At 42.5% G+C, this 21,831-nt stretch overlaps 2 protein-coding genes across 6 annotated transcripts in view; one reads left to right on the top strand and one right to left on the bottom strand.

The window, feature by feature from the left end:
- Positions 1-1,647, bottom strand: part of LOC124789371 (transmembrane protein 237-like) — a 69,678-nt gene extending 68,031 nt beyond the window's left edge. For all 4 annotated transcript variants that reach the window (XM_047256701.1, XM_047256698.1, XM_047256702.1 and 1 more), the window contains exons 1-2: positions 1,410-1,647; positions 1,032-1,300 (exon numbers count right to left, since the gene is read on the bottom strand). In XM_047256701.1, the coding sequence (XP_047112657.1) occupies positions 1,032-1,300; positions 1,410-1,569 (429 nt within the window). In that variant the 5' untranslated portion in view covers positions 1,570-1,647. The remainder of the gene's footprint in view (positions 1-1,031; positions 1,301-1,409) is intronic.
- A 76-nt stretch (positions 1,648-1,723) lies between these two features.
- The window catches only part of LOC124789370 (structural maintenance of chromosomes protein 1A), a 168,005-nt gene continuing 147,897 nt past the window's right edge, over positions 1,724-21,831 (top strand). For both annotated transcript variants that reach the window (XM_047256697.1, XM_047256696.1), the window contains exons 1-3: positions 1,724-2,101; positions 2,182-2,302; positions 5,475-5,574. In XM_047256697.1, coding sequence (XP_047112653.1) covers positions 1,990-2,101; positions 2,182-2,302; positions 5,475-5,574 — 333 coding nt within the window. In that variant the 5' untranslated portion in view covers positions 1,724-1,989. The remainder of the gene's footprint in view (positions 2,102-2,181; positions 2,303-5,474; positions 5,575-21,831) is intronic.

The following is a 21,831-nucleotide window of genomic DNA, read 5'->3' as shown; positions in this document are numbered from 1 at the left end:
TAAACATGCATAAATTATAAAAATGTACATAACGAAAAAAAATTAACCCAATAGTACACACCTATGAAATTTGTGGTAACCTTCTGAAGCTTGTCACATTCTTTAAACAAATAGCAATAAGAAATGCATCAAACACCAAAAATCAGTAGTTTAGATGATAAATGGAAAATTCTGATTAAACATTCTAGGACAATGACCAATTCTAGAGCATGGCTTGAGAGTCTGGAATAGGCTTACGACAGGAAAAACCGAACAAGTTTACAGACTCATTGCTAATACCTTAACAGTTCTGTGCAACAGACACGCTCTGGAGATTTATATGGGAATCCCTTGTAAAACCTATGTTAGGAAAATCAGCATTTGAGGAAAATTTTGTGACAATTCTACAGCCACAACTATATAATTCATATAGTGATGACGAGGAGGAGAAGACACTAGAGATTAGGATGTCAACAGAGGCATATTGATCATCATTTTCCACCTTCAATTTGTGACTGGAATAGGAAATAAAAACCTCTAATATTGGTGTGAATTACCCTCCACTATGGTTTGCATAGCATAGAGAATATGATAATATATGCAGCAATATGGTGCACTTTTAATCTTTCAAAAAGAGTCAACGACACAGACAGAAGAATCAAATCAAACATATTTAATTCATGGAGGTATGTACCGTCTATGCAACTAATTGAAGGCTGTTTGCTTATTGCCATACACATTTCACTTCACTTATTTGGGAAGCATCATAAGTGGTGAATTCCAGCACTGTTAACTCGTGTGTTGTCCTGGAGATGTAATTGTTAATTTACATACTCCAGCTGGCCGATTTCTGGGGTTCTTTCACCCACATTTGTCACATCATGTATGTCACTTGCACTTGAAAATGCAAGTGGCATATTTGGGGTGTGTGTGTGGCCTATTTCTTTATATGGCTTTCTTTTCCCGAGTACTAATAAAAATAAAGTCGATGGCGTTGAGGCAGTAACATACTTATATAAAGTCATATCATAACACCAATGTCATAAACTCACCAACAAACATAGTGTAAGTGACATTCCTCCTAAAATTCCGTGGCATAAATTGTAAAATGGATGGAATGCCTCTTGAATTTTTACAGCTAATTCTACTGTTGACTTATTCTCCGTATGTAATTTCTTTTCTTTAAATTTTATTTTACTTGTGCGTGATAAAACTATTTCTCTCGGGGCTGGTAAAAAACCGCTCTTTCTTTCAACATAAACCATATCAGATGGGTAACTTCTGAAAACTGGTTGTGTTGTTACACTATGCTCCACGCCATCTGAAATTTAAAATAAACACATGAGGTTCAGTACCATACATTTTTTCGTATTTTCTGTGATACTTTCTTGCGAATAGTGAGCTACGTAACAATTGGAAAGGCAATTTACCGACACGGTCCGCTGTCACCGCTTCGATTTCATCGGCATTTAATTGTTTAAGTGCCGCTGTCACAACAGTATCTGCTGCTTTCTCTTTCTTTCTACGCCTTTTCCGTTTATTTTCTGTCCTCTTCTCTCCTTCAACTGATTCTTCGTTATCTGAGTTCATTTCTATTCAACACAGCTTCAGTTGACAGCCGGGAATTTACAAATACTCAACAGTCAACACCGTGCACAGCCGCAGTCGATTCTGGCAGAACAAATGAATGGTTAAAAAGTGTATATGTTCGCGCCTTGCATTAAGTTCAACGCGTTAAACGCATCGGAAGTTAATGGTGGCTATGATATGTACTTCGCTTTAGTAGTTGAAAGCGACCAGCACTGAATGCCAGTTACAAAATTGTTTAAATGAAATTAACGCCTCGTATATTCAGTATACCTAGTGAGGGCTCATCTTTGGCGCGCGCGTAATCACCTTGCGATGCGTTTGCGTTCGGGTTTGATGGCGCGTGTTTGGTAGATTTGTTTTGTGATGTGTTTACGTAGGAGAAGCTGAACTTAGAGCATTGTGTATGTGAAGAATTCCACAATGCCTGCAACACTGACTTTTATAGAAGTTGAAAATTTCAAATCATACAAAGGGAATTTATCAATTGGACCCTTGAAGTCTTTTACAGCGGTCATTGGACCAAATGGATCAGGTAATACATAGCCGTTGCTATTGTTTCCCGTATTTTGAATATTTAGTAAATGCTAATTAACGAATATTTTTATTTTATAGGAAAGTCAAATTTTATGGACGCTGTCAGTTTTGTGATGGGAGAAAAGACTTCTTGTCTTAGAGTTAAAAGGCTTAGTGATCTAATACATGGAGCGTCAATTGGACAGCCTATTTCGCGAAGGTAAATACGATATTTTTGCGACCTAAAGAGATTTTTACTGTTAAGTGAGAAGTTTGCAACTGATAGCGAAGTGTGTTAACGAGCATTGTAGCGTCAATAGATATATTCCTGTCTTTCCCTTAATTTCATTTACTTGTACTCATATGTGTGTTATGAATATTTATTTTACATGGAAAATATGTTACGATGATTTGTCAGTAATTGGTCACTAGATATTTTGACAATGTGATGAGTTGTGTCCGCTTCTGGCACTGTTTGGCAGTGTAACGTGTCCGCTTCTGGCACTGTTTGGCAGTGTAACCATAGAGATGCATAGATCAGCATAATACAACTGTGGTAGTAAATAATTAGATAACAACTGATAGATAGAGTACTAGATACAAAGTAAATCCCAATTTAATTATGTGTAGAAATTGATACAATAGGCTACTAATTGCAGAACTTCTACATCTTCACCTTTTAGTACAGGAATTTGTTCTACCATCTTAAAATGGGTGGTAGATAGTAACTGCCGTTGGCTTTGTGACAGAACAGGTCATGTATTTTTTGAATGTACACTGTCCAGTTACATTAATGTGACCACATGTCAAATGCCTAAATAACCACCTTTTGCAGCACAAGGCATGCAGGAAAAGTGTCGGTGAGGTTCTAGATGGTACCGACAGGGATGTGGAGCCATGCAGACTGCAGGGCCATGGCTAGCTGCTCTAGGTTTTGTGGTTGACTGTACATGACATGTAAAGCCTGATCAAGGTGGTTCCCCAGGTTCTTGATAAATCCAGGGATTTGGTGGCCACGGGTGTTCGGTAAACTCATCCTGGTTCTCTTCGAACCACAAACGTATACTGCGAGCTGTGTAACACATTGCATTCTTCTGCTGGTAGATGCTGTTGTACTGAGGGAAAAAACAGCATGTAGGGATGGAAATGTTCGACAAGGGTAAGCGCATACTTGTGTTTATCCAGAGTGCCTTCCAGAATGATGAGATCACCCAGGGATGCCACAGAAACATTCCCCGACCATAATGCTCTCTCCTCTGTCCAGGACCCTTGTGACAATTGTTTGCAGGGTACTCACTTTCAGATGATTCGACCCGTACATGCCAACGGCCATTTGTCTCATGGAGCATAAAGCGTGATTCATCTGAAAAGGGTACCTGTTGCCTCTCAGTGTACGTCCAGTTGAAGTATTGGTGTGCAAATTACTAAAGTAGATATTAGCTTCATAGGATTTATTTCTAAAATTTTTTTATGTTAGACGGGTATGAGGCCAGAAGTTCATCTGTTATCAGCACAAAAAAATTTTAAAAATAAATGCCATGTAATCGGTGTCTACTTTTTAGTCATCAAAACTAAGTTCCTGTATTTTATTCAAGCTGCAAAGTACAGAATCTATGGGTCAACGGAAGCATCCGGTTCCATCCATCTGCTTTGACCCCTGTCATAATGGTCACTAACGGTGTGGAGTTTTTGAGTTGGTTGTGTATGTAGATGTCGTGTTGTTGTATATGATGGTGCCGTCTGGTGGTGGGTGTGGACATGCTGAGTTTAACGTGTGGTATTGGGTTAATGTGAGTTTTGGTTGTTACCAGTGCTGACGTGGTTTTGGGTTTAGATAGTTGGTGTGATAATGCATGTTGTGGAAGTGTTTTCAGTGAGTTATTAAAGTGTTTTTTATAGGTCTGATTAGATTGGTGTTGGGTGGTGTGTGGAAAGAAGTCTTAATTTTTTTAATGTCTTTTTTTTATTGGGTGTGGATACGACAGTGAAGTTTATGAGTGTATCTTTACGTTCTGAGATGGATGATGATACAATGTCTGTCACACAGTTTCTGCAGATGTTCGGTCTTATTGCTGATTATATTAGCCGTCGTGTTTGTGGCAACAGCATAAGGTCAGCAAGAGTACGGGTCGCTTACAGCAGGGCATGTATATGTAGTGTTGTCAGTGTGTGTGTGTGTGTGTGTGTGTGTGTGTGTGTGTGTGTGTGGTGGCCAACCTAGGTGATATTGCCAGAGGCTTTTGTTGGTAAGTAATTTTTGTCTTTGTTTTATTCTATAGTAATTGTGTTTTGTGTGTTGTATATTTACAGTAGGTCTTTTGTGTTGTAATTGGTGTTGTGAATATGAGGTATTAGGGTTTCTGAGTTGTTGCGGTTTTCTTTCCACTTTTCGGAGTTATAGGTGTTGGTTTGTTGGTATTGATAGCTGCAATTTAAGCTATATAGCTCAAGGAGGAATCTCTGATTCCACTCTTTGGTGTTGTAGGTGTTGGTTAAGCTGTATAGGTCAAGGGAAGTGTCCGATTTCTGTGGTTTTGTTGGTGTAGTGGAGTGCTGTAAATTAATTTTTTTTTCTAGTATTTGTTTTGGGATGGTTCAGTGTTGTTTTATTGCTGTATATTTAACTTGTCGCCACCCTAACACCCCCAGTTTTTTGGGGTTGTCGCATTAGTATAATTTTATGTTTGGAGTGAGACGTTATTGTGTCATTTTTATTTTTGTTTGTGTTTGTTGGCGTGTGTATGTAGTGATGTTATTGTCGTCATTTTGTGTACACTGGAAATAGCTGTTTCCGCCATATTTATGACAGCATGGGTGAAAGTAGACGGGTGGAATCGGACGCTTCTGTAAAATGTAGCTGCCTCAGGAAATTATTTTTATACTTGATATGTATTATGTAGCAAATAAATTATTTTGCACTTGACATGCATCCATTCTTTGAAAGAGGGAGCAGAAGAAAATGAAGTTTTCTGATTGCTGAGAAAGAGTGATGTACGCAGAATTTGGAATTTAAACATATGTTTTAATGTAGTTGTTGAACTTGGGTGTCAAAGCAATAACAGAAATAGCAATGACTACGTGACAATAAAAGATTCATGGTTGGGTTATTTGTTTTGATAAAAGCCCTGTAGATATATTAATGAATATTGTTTCTTTTTTATTTCTTGTTGGCGAATAATGCAACCAGGCACCAGCATCCAACATGGATAAAAAAATCCCCACCACCATCACTCATCACCATAATTGTTCATGTATCTTTATATTAGTATTGACACCTAACTTAGGTATTATTGAAAGTGGATGACAAGTAAATAGGCTGTGCCATAACTGTAGAATGCATTGTTTGTGTGTAATTTTGCTGGCAATAATAAAAGCCTGTATCAATTTTTCAGTGCTTCTGTGACAGCAGTATTTGAGCTTGAAGATGGGACAGAGAAACGATTTACACGAATTGTACAGGGTTCATCATCTGAACACCGTATTAACCGTGAGGTACTGTATATATTACTTTGTACATTAAAAACACTATGTTGTCTAAGTTAGTTGTTCGATGAACAAATATTCAGCATAGGTTCCCAACAAAGCATTCCTTTGAAGATATTGATGATAGAGATACATTCTTGTGATAGACAGTTACTGTTCCAGTGTTTCCTCTTGGCATTGTGTTCAGGCAGTTTTGTTTCATTTTATATTATTTTGAGGTAAGCTCCTGTGAATACACAAAGTGAAACATTTGCTACCAGTTCAGCATAGTAGTCAGTGTGAATATGCAAGCAGAAATGATCATCTCTAGTGTAGACGGCAACAAGAACAAAACCATTGTTGCCAATATGTTGCGAAACGAGTTGCGAACAAAAACGTGTGTTTAAACTGTGTAAATACAACTTAAAAGGAAATTTTATAATAGATTAACAGAAGTGTTAATTTGATTAACCGGTTATATTGATGTAATAATTCGATTTCCCATGTTCGTTCGAAGATTTAAATTCAGCTATCTCAGGAAATTATTTTTGTACTTGACATGCAGTATGCAGCAAATAAATTATTTTTGTATTTTACATGCATTGTGTAGCAAATAAAGAAATGTTGACAATTTCAAACTTAACTTTTCTTGCCAGTAGTAGCAGGTGATTCACCAAGACAAGTCGAAATAAAATTACTGTCTTTTAACGGAGTTATTAAGCTGATTTAGTTTTGCTTTCTGCCTCTTTTCCTCTGTTGTAGCAATGAATAATATTTAGCCTGAGTTTTCTTTTACCTCTTTGAATAAAAGTTCTTTTTCACAAAGGAGTCATCGGAGTACATTAGTTGATGGCAAGTCTCTAGAAGGACCAGGTACAGCTTCTTCAATCATTTTTGTAAATGATATTGTTAGTCAAACCGAGTAATATTGCACATGAATAAACAATTGATTCACAATGGCTATGATGCACATTTCAGTTAGGTTGGCAAAGAGGGTAGATATTCCTGAGCTACATGAAATCAGCCAACTTCCACTGGTCAGAGAGGGACCAAGATAAAGTACGTAACTTGTGCAGTCTCCTTTATAGATAAACTATACTTTCCAAAATTCTCCCAATTAACCAAAGTCTATCATTTCCTTTCTCTACTACCAACATGTTCATTCCACTTTTCATTGTTTCACCTAGATATTTAATTAATGCAACTGTGTCAAGCAGCACACCACACCACTAAATTTATTCTAACATTACAGGACTTCTTTTCCTACTCAGCTGCACTAATTTACTATAATTTATTTTTATACAGTTAGAACCAGCTCCTATTCATCCCACCAAATACAAATTCTGTCTAATTCTTATTGTATCCTCCTACAGTCACTTGACGATGAACCTTTTCCGTTCACTACAGTGTAATCAGCAAACAGTCACAGATTGTGTCTCAACCAATCCATCACATGATTTATGTGTATATAGAAAAAGAGAGGTCCAGCAACACTTCCCTGGGGCAGTCCTTACAGTACTCTTTTTCTCTGATGAATATTCACCGTCAGAACAACTTACCAAGTTCTGTTACATATCGGGAAACCTATTCTGTATGCTCAGATCTTCATTAAGTCTGCAGTGGGGTGCCAGGTCAAATGCTTTCCAGACGTCTAGGAATATGGACTCTGTGTGTTGCCCTACATCCATGGCTTGCAGTATATCATTTGAGAGAAAGGTAAGCTGAGTTTTATATGAGTGATGCTTTCCAAAGCCATTCTAATTTGTGGATATAAGCTTTTCTGTTCCAAAGAAGTTTAGTATATACAAACTCGGAATGTGTTAAAGAATTCTACAGGAAATGTCAAGGATATAGGCTTGTAGTTTTGTGGGTCCACTCTTTTAACTTTCATGTATATAGGGGTCACCTCTGCTTTCTTACAGTTGATTGGGACGTTGAGGTGGACAAGAGATTCATGATAAATGCAAACTAAAACAGGGGCCAATCCCAAAGAGTACTTTTTGCAGATTCAGATTGGGACTCCATCGAGAGTTGGTGAATATTTTTTTGCCACTCTTTCAGTTGCTTTTCAACACAAGGGCTGCCTATTTGTGTAAAGTCCATTCAGGCGTCTGTATGGCAGTCATATGATGGTATGTCTGTATGATCCACATTAATGATTTTTGAAACGCAAAATTTAAAACCTCACCTTTCCTTTGCTCTCTTGTATTCCCACACCAGACTGTTCGACAAGTGAATAAATAGAAGCCTTTTACATTGGACCAGAATTTTCTCAGGTTCTCGCTAATGTATGATGATGGAGGTTGTTATGTACTTCTCAGATCAGTCTTTTAGGCACTCATATTTCTACTAACTTTTATCTGCTGATGTTTCTGCATTCTTTTTTTAACCCAGTGCATAAAGTTTCCTTAGAATTTTTCGAATTTTGCTATTAAATTGTGGTGGATCTTTTCTATCCTTAATACACTTTCTTGGCATTTACTTCAACAGAGTGCGATTGACAAACAGTTTAGACTGTGCATTATTCTTTTATGTCCATGATATTGGAACTAAATGATGTCCATTCATTGCCTAAGTAGGTTTGCTAAAAACTAAACTAAACTAAACTCCATTCAAACAGGCCTTGGAAGGCCCAACGGTATCGACCGGCCTCTGTCATCCTTATCTCACAGGTGTCAGTGGATGTGGCTATGGAGGGGCATGTGGTCAGCACACCACTCTCCTCATTATATGTCAGTTTACGGAGCTGCTACTTCTCAATCAAGTAGCTCCTCTGTTTGCCAAGGGCTGAGTGCACCCCGCTTGCCAACAGCGCTTGATAGGTCGGATGGTCACCCATCCAAGTGTTAGGCCAGCCTGACGGCTCTTAACTTCGGTGATCTGATGGGAACCGATGTTACCATTGCGGCAAGGCCGTGGCGTAAGTGGGTTGTTAACAACTGCTTATTTGCTCTTTTCAACTAAAAAAACTCTCCTAGCCTTCTTGATTCATTTATTAACTTTAGTAACTATTGTCGCTGTGATATCATGATTACTAATCCCTGTCTCTGTGCTGATACTGTCAGTAAAGTCAGACCTACGTGTAGCTACGAAGGTTTCAAATATTTCCACTGTGTGAGATTTGTGGAACTAGGCAGTTTTCAGAATACTTCAGAAAACACTCTGTCTATACCACCTTCAAATGTTCCCTAAATGTACCAATCTATATTCTGTAAGTTAAAATGGCCTATCACTAATATTGCTCCATCCGGGCACTTCACACAGTGCAGACTTTCTTTGAATGATTCTGCAACTGTTGTCATGGAATTGAGTGGCTAGTAAAATTATCTGGTGATCAACTTGAGTTTACCTAGGCTGGTTACTCGTGCCCAGTTAATTTCACTATCGAGCTCTATTTCAGCATCAATAGATGCAATATTTTTGTCGACTGCAATGAACATTCCTCCTCCTGGGGCTTATTCCACTTCTCATATTCTCCCTCCACTTCAGTGTTTGAGGTCCTTCATGTCACCCCTATTTCCCTGTGTCTCTTACAGAAGGCCACCTCTTGAGCTACACAAGAAAGTGTGTATGGGTAACGCATAATTCCTTGTACCTCGTGTCATGGACTGTGCGGCTGGTCCTGCCGGAGGTTCAAGTCCTCCCTCAGGCATGGGTGTGTGTGTGTTTGTCCTTAGGATAATTTAGTGTAAGTATTGTGTGAGCTTAGGAACTGATGACCTTAGCAGTTAAGTCCCATAAGATTTCACGCACATTTGAACCTGTGACCTCAAGAATAGTGCCACAATCGTAAACTCCTTGAGTGCTAAAGCAGTATCCTCATTTTCCCCTACTGTACCTACACAATATACTTTCCCCCGCACACTGGAAGTGTCTTGTGATTCATACAGAACAATGTAAGTTTAATAGCGAATAGTCCCAAGATTATTTGGTTCCTTACCTGTGACCATTGGTAATTGACACTTCATCCCTGTATACTATGGCCCCCTTCCCGAGGAGAGAACTCCAGCTTATAGGGATGTAACGATGCTCATTTGAGACAGTTTTCATATCCAGATCATTCTTGTTGAACACCCATTTACAAGCTGCTTCTGTCTGCATTTCCCTTGCGACTACTACATCTTCTCTTCTCTTTGTAACATCTACATATCCCACCATTTTTTCTCTGCAGTTTATCAACCAGCTCACGACATCTGTATGTTGCTCGGCGACTGCAGTGTGACCCATCCCATTTGTAGCTCCCCCCAGAACCTGTGTGAGGGTCATGTTCCTGCCATATATTTAAACAAGCTTGATATCATTCCCCTCGACGATGGTGAACCTACATTTCTTTCATGTTCTACCCATACATTGTCACTCATGGATATCTTCTTCTGCAGTGCCAAGCTTGCTGATCATGTGTAGTGGTTCGTTGTCTCAGATACACACTTGAGCAACCATTTCTCATTCATAATTCATTTGCTGACTCGCAAATCATCTGTGATTAAAACAACTTAGCAGCTTTCTAAAGCTGACTTAAGGTAATTTTCATTGGCTACATTTGACAAACAACAATTCCTCTGTAGTGACAGTCAGCTAGAGTACCTTACAAACATTACCGTCACTGCCACTGAACTTTCGACACCCAAATGTCTTCCCTCCCACAATGATCACCAGTTTCCTGGTAGAATGGGTAATTCAGAGATGTGGTCAATGTGAAAATGTACTCTTTGTGTGTTTAACATCATCGTGCAGTGGACAACTGTATCCATTGTAGATAAATGCATACAAAGAGCTGTTGAATTACCCAAAGTAACAAAAAAAGCACCTTGGCTCCCTTTTGGTAACTCCTTTTAACTGTTTTCCTTCCGCCTGTTGTTTGAGGTAAAGTTCATTGTGTTACTGCCACAAAGTCCCACCTTCCTATAGCCTAACTGATGGTTGGATCCTGTCGATAGCTGCAACAACTTGATTTAGTACTTCGCAGAGATAGTAAGCACTGTCCATTACCATTGTGTTCCTACATCGGAAGCAAGAGGCGGATCCTCAGGAGGTCTCTTCCATTTCTCAAAATTGTGAGTGCTGTAAAGCTTGTTTTCACTACAAGCGAGCTGGAGCATGCTCCGTTGTAGTCTTTTGGCAACCACATCAAAGGAACCTTGTGAGCATGGTCTTTCAAAGTGCTGAATATTTTAAAGTGCCTAAGTTACAGGTCTTTAGAAGTCCTCATACCACACTTACTCTGACTCTGTAAGGCTATATGTGGTTATTTCTGAATTATTGTTAATACGGGCATGTATGGATCATCAAGACAAGTTTAAAGATCCATTCACAGTGAGGGGATAAGACAGGTCAAAGGTGCTTGCTTAACCAGCCACATTTCCAGCTTCTCTGGTGAGGCTGGTAGCTGCAACTATTCATCTGTTTGAAACTCCTCATGGCAAATCAAGAATATAGGTTTTTGGCTGAGACAGTCCCTCGTATTCAATTTTTTTCAGCAGCTGTCCATGTAATTGGTTTTAGCAAATTGCCTTCAAGTAATGGCACTATTTGCAATTCATGCAAAACCAGATCATTGTGCACTTGGTGTTCAAGAACAATCAGTTTTTGCACTGGCTGCTGCAGAATCCCAGTTCTCTCTCAAATTTAACATAACAAACAAAATTCACTCCTATACCATGTCTGGTCAATTGACTGACCCAAAATCTTGGTGAAAGAATATGTGTGGAGATTTTTCCAGCCATTTTATTAACAGTGTTGGAAGGAGCTTTTCCTTCAAAACATCTCCAAAACCTTTTACTCTAGTGGCCTTTGGAAAACATGGAATAGGGATTATGCCATTGCTGCTCCAGTACACGGCCACCATCATTTTTCAATACTGGTCATTAACTGAAATTGTTATGGTGACAGCTATACACTTCCTCTGAGCTGACTGGGCTTTTGCTTCAGGACCGCACTGCGGGTTCGGGGGTTAGAATAGGCCCACGGTGTTCCTGCCTGTCGTAAGAGGCGACTAAAGGGAGTCTCAAACATTTCGGCCTTTATGTGATGATCCCCTGTCGGGTTTGACCTCCATATCTCAAAATTCTTCCGAAGAGCGAGCCAATTGGGGAAGGGCGCTTTACTTGGTGCATTGTGTCCATTGTGCGTTGAAACTTTTCGCCAGATTATTCGTCGTTGCATTGCAGTCCTGCCCGCTCTCCATCTCTTGTGCATGGATACGTTCCTGCGTGCATTTTCCGCCATGCAATGTGCAGTGCCACTTTCTGCACTGACGACCAACTTGGACTACTTGTCACCTAATATCCAGCATGGTAGCCAGTCCGTTGTGATGGGATCACCATGTACCCTGTTGGTTGTCCGATGACGAGCTGCGCACCAATTTAGAGCGTTGAGGTGTTCATTTCGTCCGGCGCATTCATCGGGGTCCGAAGGATAATCAGATTACTACCAATGTGATGCCAAGCCCTATATCCCCCCCCCCCGATGTGGTGCTTTAAGTGCTGGAAGTTCGGCCATATGTCTTCCTGCTGCACTTCCAGTCTCACATGTCGAGATTGTGGACTTCTTCAACGTCCATAACCCTCAGTGGGGTGGATCAGTGGCAACAGGAGGCAGCACCATTGAGCACGTATTGGCTCAGCTCGACATTTCCCTTTTAAATGCTGGTACCTTCACACATTTCAGTGTGGCGCATGGCACTTACTCAGCCATCGACCTTTCAATCTGCAGCCCTAGCCTCTTACCGTCTGTCCAATGGAGTGTGCATGACAACTTGTGTGGTAGTGACCACTTTCCGATCTTTCTGTCACTGCCACAGCATCCCCTCTTCTAGGCGCCCCTGCAGATGGGCTGTGAATAAGGCTGACTGGGACTTGTTCTCCTCCATTGCTACTATTGAGCCTCTTTCCACTGACACCATTGATGCGGTGGTTCACTTAGTCACCACCGGCATCGTTACTGCAGCAGAATCTGCCATTCCCTGTTCTTCTGGGTCCCCTCGGCGGCGGACTGTGCCTTGATGGTCGCCCGAGATCGCTGAGGTGATTAAAGATCGCAGCGGGTGCTCCAGCGTCACAAGCGGCATCCCTCATTAGAACACCTCGTCGCCTTGAAACGGCTCCGTGTGCGGGCCTGCCGCATCATTCACCAACACAAGCATGAGTGCTGGGAACGGTATGTCTCCACCATTGGCCTCCGTACCTCTCCATCGCAGGTTTGGGCCAAGATTAGGCGCCTCTATGGCTATCGGACCCCTGTCAGCGTCCCTGCGCTCTCACTGAATGGAGCAGTTTGCACTGACTCCGACATAATTGCAAACCGCTTAGCAGAGCATTTTGCTCTGAGTTCCGCTTCTGCAAATTACCCACTGGCCTTCCGCTCCCTGAAAGAGCGGTTGGAACGTCGGAGCCTTTCCTTTCACACGCGCCACCCTGAATCCTACATCGTTCTGTTCAGTGAGTGGGAATTCCAAAGTGCCCTAGCCGCTTGCCCTGATATGGCTCCCGGGCCAGATCGCATCCACTGTCAGATGCTCAAACACCTCTCGGCGGACTGCCAGTGATGTCACCTAGACCTTTACAACCGTATCTGGGTTGAGGGTGAGTTCCCGTCGCAATGGCGAGAAAGCATCGTAATCCCCGTTTTGAAACCTGGCAAGAACCCACTGGAGGTCGACAGCTACCGCCCCGTTAGCCTCACCAACGTTCTTTGCAAGTTGCTCGAAGGCATGGTGAGCCAGCGGTTGAGTTGTGTACTTGAGTCTCGGGGCCTTCTCAGGGTGTGTTCCGTAAGGGCCACTCTGCTGCTGATAATCTGGTGAGCCTGGAGTCTGCCATCCGTACAGCCTTTGCCCACCGTCAGCACCTCGTCGCTGTCTTTTTTGCCATGCAGAAGGCATACGATACGACATGGCGACATCACATCCTCTCTACGCTTCATGGTTGGGGTCTTTGGAGTCCGCTGCCGATTTTCATACGAAATTTTCTGTCGCATCGTACCTTCCACGTGCAAGTTGCAGCCTCCCATAGTTCCCCTGAGTTCAGTAGAATGGGGTACCGCAGGGATCTGTCTTAAGTGTCTGCCTGTTTTTAATTGCAATTAATGGGCTCGCTGCGGCTGTGGGAACATCTGACTCAGCTTCCTTGTATGCTGACGATTTCTGCCTCTACAATAGCTCCATTGGCATTGCAGCTGCTGAGCGTCAGCTGCAGGGCACTATCCACAAAGCGCATTCTTGGGCTGTAGCGCATGGCTTCCAGTTTTCGGCTGCCATGACCTGCGTTATGCATTTCTGCCGGCGACGCACTTTTCACCCTGCGCCACGGCTTTATCTTGACGGGCGAACGTCTTGCTGTGGTGGAGACACATCGGATTTTGGGTGTGGTTTTTGATGCCCGGTTGACTTGGCTTCCTCGTATTTGGCAGCTTAAACAGATGTGTTGGCGGCATCTTAATGCTCTGTGTTGCTTGAGCCACACCAGCTGAGGTGCTGACCAGTCTACCCTCTTATGGCTCTACCAGGCATTAATTCAGTCCCGTCTGGATTATAGGAGCCTGGCTTATGGTTCAGCATCCCCTTCTGCGTTGTGGGTGCTGGACCCTATCCTTTACAGCGGGATCCGACTTGCCTCTGGAGCTCTCCGGACCAGCCCTGTGAACAGCATATTTGTGGAGGCAGGTGTCCCTCCGCTGCGGTTACGACGCCAACATTTACTGGCCGCTTATGCTACACACGTTTGTAGCTTGCCTGGGCATCCTAATTATTATCTCCTGTTCCCTCAGTCTGTCGTCCATCTCCCAGAACGTCGGCCCTGGTCGGGTTGTACAACCGCAGTTCGCGTCAGAGAGCTTCTCTCCGGGCTTGGGGTTTTCCCTCTTCCACCTCTTTTCCGGGCCCCTCTGCGTACACCCCCGTGGTGTGTGCCCCACCCATGCCATCGGCTCAAATTGGCACAGGTCCCGAAGGACTCGGTCCCTCCTGAGGCCTTCCGCCGCCGCTTTCTTTCCATCCTAGCCACGTATCAGGGCTGTGGCGTTGTCTACACTGATGGTTCAATGGTTGCTGGTAGCGTCGGTTATGCTCTCACTCTAGGGGACTGTTACGAACAACACTCATTGCCGGCTGGCTGCAGCGTTTTCACTGCTGAACTGGTCGCCATCTTTCGCGTCCTAGAGTATATCCGCTCCTGCTCAGGTGAGTCCTTCATTCTAGTCCTAGCGAATCTTGAGCAGTTAACGAGCTATCGACCAGTGTTTCCCTCACTCTCGTCTGGTGATGGCTATCCAGGAGTCCCTCCATACTCTTGCCCATTGCGGCCGCTCTGTGGTCTTTGTGTGGACCCCTGTTCATGTCGGCATCCTGGGCAATGAACGTATTGACATGCTGGCCAAACAGGCTGTCGGTGCACCAGCCTTATCGATTGGACTTTTGGAGAGTGACCTCAGGGCAGTTTAGCGGCAGTATGTACTTCGCACCTGGGGTGATGAATGGCGCACCCTGCGTTCACCAAACTTCGGGCCATCAAGGAGGCTACCGATGTGTGGCGCTCCTCCTTGCGGGTCTCTCGCAAGGAGTCTGTTGTCCTCTGCCGGCTGCACATTGGGCACACCCGAATGACGTACAGCCACTTATTGCGCCGTGAGGACCCACCTCTATGTCGCTGTGGATCCGCTTTGATGGTGGTCCACATTTTGTTGGCCTGTCCCCATTTAGCTGTGCTCAGGCAGACGTTTGCGCTGCCTGATATGCTCCCTGCCCTTTTAACAGATGACACTACCATGGCAGGCTTAGTTTTGCGTTTTATTCTGGCAGGGGGCTTTTATCACTTAATCTGGGTGTTTGTCATTTTTTTGTTTTGAGTCTGGCCTTTGGCCTACGATTTTAGACTGGGTTATTTTTTTTTTTAGTGTGTTTCTAGGTGGTTGGCTTTTCCCTTTTTGACAAACTGCCTATTGGCTTCTGTCTCGGGTTCTTCGGCCGACATTCATCTAATGATTTTTCTGACGTTTCGCCAGCACGAGTTGCTGGCATTGTCACCACCGGCAATGGAGGGTGAAGCTTTGACAATGCCAGCCACTCATGCTGGCAAAACGTTAGAAAAATCATTAGATGAACATCGGCCGAAGAACCCGAGACAGAAGCCAATAGGCAGTTTGTCAACCAGTGGCCACGAAAGCCTTAACAATTTTGTGTTTTCCCTTTTTATCTCTATGGTCAGCCAACCACTGTCACGCTCTGTGTGATTTCAATTCCTTTTGTCTGGTCTCTGTCTGAGTTTTTCTTGTCCTGTGTCGTCTGTTGTCATCTCCATCGTTCGTGTTTATTCTGTGTGGGTGTTTGAAATTTTGGAAAAAGCGACCGATGACCGTAGCAGTCTAGTCCCTTCAATCCCACAAACCAACCAACCAACCTTCAGGATTTAAAAATGCCGTCTGTGTCTGATCCATTGTCACACGTATTGAAAAGAAAATCATATTCATACCATCATCACATGTCAACATCATCTGACAAATTGCCACACACGACACTTGAATTCATTTGTGACTGTTTGTGGCATCCACCTGCAGGACACTTTCTGAATTTTCAGGTCATCATGCAAGACTGTTTTCACAGATCTCACAGAAATGCCAACTATTTTAGGCAGTAGCTTTTCACACTCAATTGGCAATCTTCCAAACCAACTTTATCTACTCACATGACTACGTTTACCGACTGGTGAACCCAAGGCCAAGATTGTTTAGTAGCTTCATTTTCATATGGCATACAAAGTTCTTTGAACTGTAACATCCATGAACACACGTTCTTCTTGTTCATGACACAATTACTATGTTTCTCACTCCACTGGCGATGAATTCTAGTTAGTGGCTCACCGTACGAGTAGAGAAAATGAGTTGGTACTAGCTATTCTCGTAATGAAAACATTGCTACTTACATATTTTATATAATATTACTGTTTATTACTGTCACCGCAGCTGCTGGAGTTTTGTATACCACACAGTCTGTCATTCATGTCACACATATAGTAAGAATCCCTTTGTACTTGAAGCAAATCTGGTTGTGTATCTACTCCCAGCTCGAAGAAAGAACTCTGAACACTTTAAAATGTAGTTCATATGTGCTGCTCTAAACTCAGAAATCTAAGCAGGCAGAAAACATGGGCTACTCTGTGATTTTACCCAGTTGTGTTCTCAAGATGTACTTATGAAATGAATTCACTATCTGTGATGCAAGAGATACAGGTGGGCAGTATTGAGGCAATTGGAGCTTATAAAGACATATTTGGCCTACAAAATTCCACATTTGCTCTAACTTCATGAGTGTACTGCTAGCAATCTGTTGCATGTATCCAGTAAAGAAAGTTGTCTAAAACATCAAGAACACGCTCCTTCAAATACAGCATCTAGGGAAGGATTTGATATTCAGCTGTGTACTAGAGTACGTGGGAATTCGGACCAGTGAATAGCCAGATGTGGCAACCAAGCATGCTTGCACTGTACCTCCTGTAGCAAAGTTTAGTCTCTTCATATGTATTAACTTCACTGTTGAGGCAGAGGACCCTGTGTTGTTGGGAGGAAGGGTGGCTAGAAGTAATAGAACAGACAAGAAGTTGGACTAAACGGAGTCCACTATCCAGCAATGGCAAAGCTCCTTCCAGTCACAGAATATGAACAAAATCCTATTAACGCGCTTTCCTATTGAACACAGTCCCCTAATGTGTATGCTTCTCCTCCATTGAGACAACTCACCAGTGTGCATTGCTTATGATGTACCACAGGGCAGTATGCCATATTTAGTTGTTTGTATTTTATTTTATGACAGAAGAGCAGTACTGCATTTACTTGTGAATGTACCACATTTCAGGATGTGATTGCATGAGTGTAACAGGGGTTTCAAAATTTTGTGAGGTAATCTATTAGGACACAGGTTTTAGCTGATATTGAAATGATTGGTTCTATCCCATGCTATCTTTTGATTGTTATAGTATATTGAAGAGTGTGTGTGTGTGTGTGTGTGTGTGTGAGAGAGAGAGAGAGAGAGAGAGAGAGAGAGAGAGCTGTCTTATTTTTGGATATTTCATTGAGTATTATACTATCTTATTTTTTTTATTCATGACTGAGTGGGAATGACACACTCCTAGATATGAACCCAAGTAGCTATAAAATGAACTTGATCAAGCCAAACATAACAGTAGTCTCTTGGTGGATAACAGTGCACAATGAGCAAACATAACAGTTGTCTCTAGTTGAGCAACTTGATGCAGGCTTAGAGTCTGTCACTGTACACTAGAATGCACTTAGAGTGGTTGTAGGTGGCTGCAAACAGTGCTAAGATGAAGTTCCGGAAGGCAGAGAGCTTACAGATGGGGACAGAGGTGAGGTCACGAAGAGAGGCAGAGGAGACGCTTGGCTAAGGCCAGGCAGTTTGATATGCGGCCTATGATGTGCTCCTCGGTCTTTGGTTGTGGGCGCAGTCGATAGTGGTGTCCTGTGAGGTTATAGCTCGGAGATGACATTGGAGCTGACATCCCACAAAAGGTGCTGATGAGGCACTCAGTGACAGCCTAGCAGTTTGACATGTGGCCAACGATGTGGTCCTCAGTGTTCGGAAGCGGGTGAATGTCAATCTGGAGAGACTAGTGCGCTTGGCGAAGAGAACTCCATTTTGGGGGACAGTGGATGGTCAGTATTTGGCCACAGAGTTGACATCTGAAGAGTTGCTGGTGCACTTAGCAAAGGGAGCTCCATATTGAGGGACCTGACAGACAGCACTTGGCCATGGCGCGACTCCCAATGTGCCATCTGGCATATATCAGCCAAGTGGTGACTTAAATAGCCAGCACTTAGACACACATGTCTGGTGGCAGTGATGTAGTAGCAGTGCCCCTGGTGTGGTGAGACTTGCATTACCGGGAAGCATAGTGACCACTGGAGACTGTAGAGAGAAGGATCCTGCATGCCTGTGTTTGCATTGGATGGTTTTCCTGTCAGTGCCAGATCCGTGTAGTAAGCTGGTGAGAAAGGCAGCTACTTGCTATACTCAGTTTTATGAAGGGTAGTTGGATGTTAGGTGCTAGCTGTACAGTACTATATCTTTCAGTATTAGTGTTATGTTAACAAATTAATAAGAAAGATTGTATTAATTTTTAAACTTACTTGCCCACCTGAAACTAAATTATGAGCCCTACCCTCCTCGAAAAACAACCGTGAGCCACAGAGAACAGCTACTGCACTTTTAGGGGCATTATACCAACTTAATGGCAACTAGCTTAATTTTTCTCTTTCATGCCTCACGTTAAGTTCTCATCTGTCTCATCCTCACAACCTGCTGCTTTTTTTCATGGTTGATGGCTGGTTTGATACAGTGAAAAAATGTAAAATGTGCTATAGAGCAAAACATTTTTACACTGAATGTTGTGTACTTTCAATGAATTCAATGAACGTCCTTTTTGCTAACATGCATATGCGCGAAACTGCTGCAGCTATGGAAACCAGTCTAACAGCTGTTGGCAAAATGACCTGATGTCTGAATCAAATGACTCTCAAGGTAGTACAAATGTTTGAATTTTGGAAGTTTGAAGGTTTTCAGGTTCACTGAAGATTGTGGATGGGGATGGGTCTTGTACCCCACAGTATAGCTCTTTTACATACTTCTAATAGATTTTGTGTGTGTGTGGGGGGGGGGGGGGGGTTCAGCAGACATCTATGTGAAAACAACAAAACATACGAAAAATAGAGCAGCTCTCCACTCTTTTAACTCTAGACACTGTTTGTGATGCAGCAAATGTGAATTGTGCATTCATTTCATTGACGCTGCTGTTGTACCTACCAGAAAGATGCAATGACAGCAGCCTGCTTTGGAACACTGGTCACTGGGTTGCCTATCAGTAGGTACGAACTAGTTCACTGCAGCAATACACTGCAGACTGTGCATGTACTGAGACACCTGCCCACTAGTGGTGCACTCTGCAACTACATCGCAGCACGTTTTATGAATCTAAATTGATAGGTGTCATTTTCTGTACATATTGTAGTTTTCACACAGTCATGTTCTGAAATGGTGGCAGTACTTACGAATAACCATGTACTGTGCATGAATCTCAGTTTGTGCACATATTTTAATGATTCTTTTTGTCAGGGTTTTGTGTTGGCCATGCTAGTGCTCATAAGCGATCATTTTTCTTTCTCACTTGTAATGATAATACACAGAAAATGTAGTGTGCTGTAACTGTTCTACTCATTGATCACGTCTGGAAATGCAACTCCATCCTTGTTAACAGTGTTGGTTTGTTGTGTTGAAAATATTGCTGGCAGTAAAATTCAAATGCTGAGTTCATTATTAACTGTGCTCTTCAAACCGTATGTGGCATGGGGTGTCGGAAAGCACCATCCATTGAAGCCTGTTGTAGGCAATCTGGAAGAATTATTTCTGAGTATCCAGAATTCTAAACCCCTCACTTGGTCCAGATTCAGCGATGACATGAACACAATATGAAGTCACCTTATTTTCATCCCTTAATAATCTCAACACCTACTCCATTCATTTCATTTTGTCCTCATATCACCAAGCCACTTTCTTGGGTGTTAGCCTTCATCACTCTGATAGCTCATCTGCACTGACAAGCAGTCCTTTCCTCAGTATGCTTAAGGTTCTACTGAAGTTTTCACAACCAAGTTTACCATCTTGTCATAATCCAGGAACAGATCTCTCATGACATCACACACATGTAACATTATTCACACACCTACTGGCTGCCCACAGATAAGTATCCTCCTCAAAGCCACACAGGATGGGTATAATGAAACATCTTCTCCGCCAACCTTACAAGTAATTTTCATTGTGCACCCCATTTCAAAGCAATTTTCTACAACCTCAAATCCACACAATGACCTTGTTCATCTGTATGCTTTCCTGCTCCCAACCCCAATCCCTGTAGGTGCAGATCTACCCAAGTCTCAGATACAAAACAAATGCTGAACATCCACCAGTTACCAGTATAACCACATCATCACTGAAACCACTGTGTAGATTTCTATGTGGATCAGACCTCAAAGGAAACTCTTCATATGTAGGAATGGACACTACCAAAGTGTCATAAAGAACTAACTGGACCTTGCAGTTGTGAAACATAATGTGGTGTACTTTAGCAGCTACTTCACAACTCACACTGTCTGGGAACAGCTACCACCCCTCCCCATACCAAGCAGGTGTATCTGAATTGCACTGGTGTGAATTTCCTTCAACCCTTATGGTTTCAGTCTGTGCTAGTCTTTGTCCTCCAGATCACTCATTTCCTTTTCCCTCTCCATTTAACTGTGTGCATGTCATGCTCATGCTCCCCAATTCTTGTCTAATACACACTAGCCCTACTTTTATCTTCCCTTCCTTATTTCTTTCTCTTTGTCCAGATTCTCCACACTTCCCTGTGTGTTATTTTCTCGGCAAAGCCTCGTTGTGCACCATACCATGCTACTTGCTTCCCTGTATGTGTGCTTGCCATATCCCCTACATGTTCCACATGAGCGTGTCCGAACTCCCTCCCTCTCCTTTGTCTCTGTGGGAAACAATCACCCCAGCCAAGATTGTCACTTGCCATACACACAAGCAGGACTTCCATGTAGGATGTAGAATACGAGGTGAGATTGGAAAGTTTTAAGAATGGATCCACTACTGCTTACTGGTTTGGCAGGCAAGTACACAGTGGGTGGGGAGAGAGTCATTGCCTTGTCCTTAAATGCCCTCTGACAGGAAACCGTGTTTCATTTATTCAGTTCATTGTGGCAGCCGGTTGAGTGCCGGTCTGTTAGTGCTTGTTGCCGGATTCTGTCGACGTGAAAATTGACATAAAAATGGAACAACGAGTTTGTGTGAAATTTTGTTTTAAAACCGGGAAATCAGCTTCTGAGACTTACGAGCTATTAAAAATAGCTTTTGGAGATAATTCTATGAGCCAATCAAATGTTTTGTCTGGTTCAACAAATGGCCGCGAGTCATTTGAAGATGAACCACGGTCCGGCCATCCTTCCACCTCAAAAATGAATGAAAATGTTATGAAAGTTCACGACTTAGTGCGCTCTGATCGTAGACTTCCAATTAGGGAGGTGGTTGATGAACTTACTTTAAGTTTCTCTGCAATTCAGGCAATTTTAACTGAAGATCTGAACATGTGTCAAGTGTCCACAAAATTCATTCCAAAAATGTTGTCAAGTGCCCAGAGATAATACCGACTTGAAGTGTGCCAAAAACTGATTAATCGGACTAAAAATGACCCAGATTTATTAAATTGGTAATTACTGGTGACGAATGGT

The sequence above is a fragment of the Schistocerca piceifrons genome, chromosome 3 (genome assembly GCF_021461385.2).
Source record: "Schistocerca piceifrons isolate TAMUIC-IGC-003096 chromosome 3, iqSchPice1.1, whole genome shotgun sequence".
Lineage (NCBI taxonomy): Eukaryota > Metazoa > Arthropoda > Insecta > Orthoptera > Acrididae > Schistocerca > Schistocerca piceifrons.
Note: the sequence above shows the minus strand (reverse complement) of the source record. Positions and strands in the feature narration are given on the sequence as shown.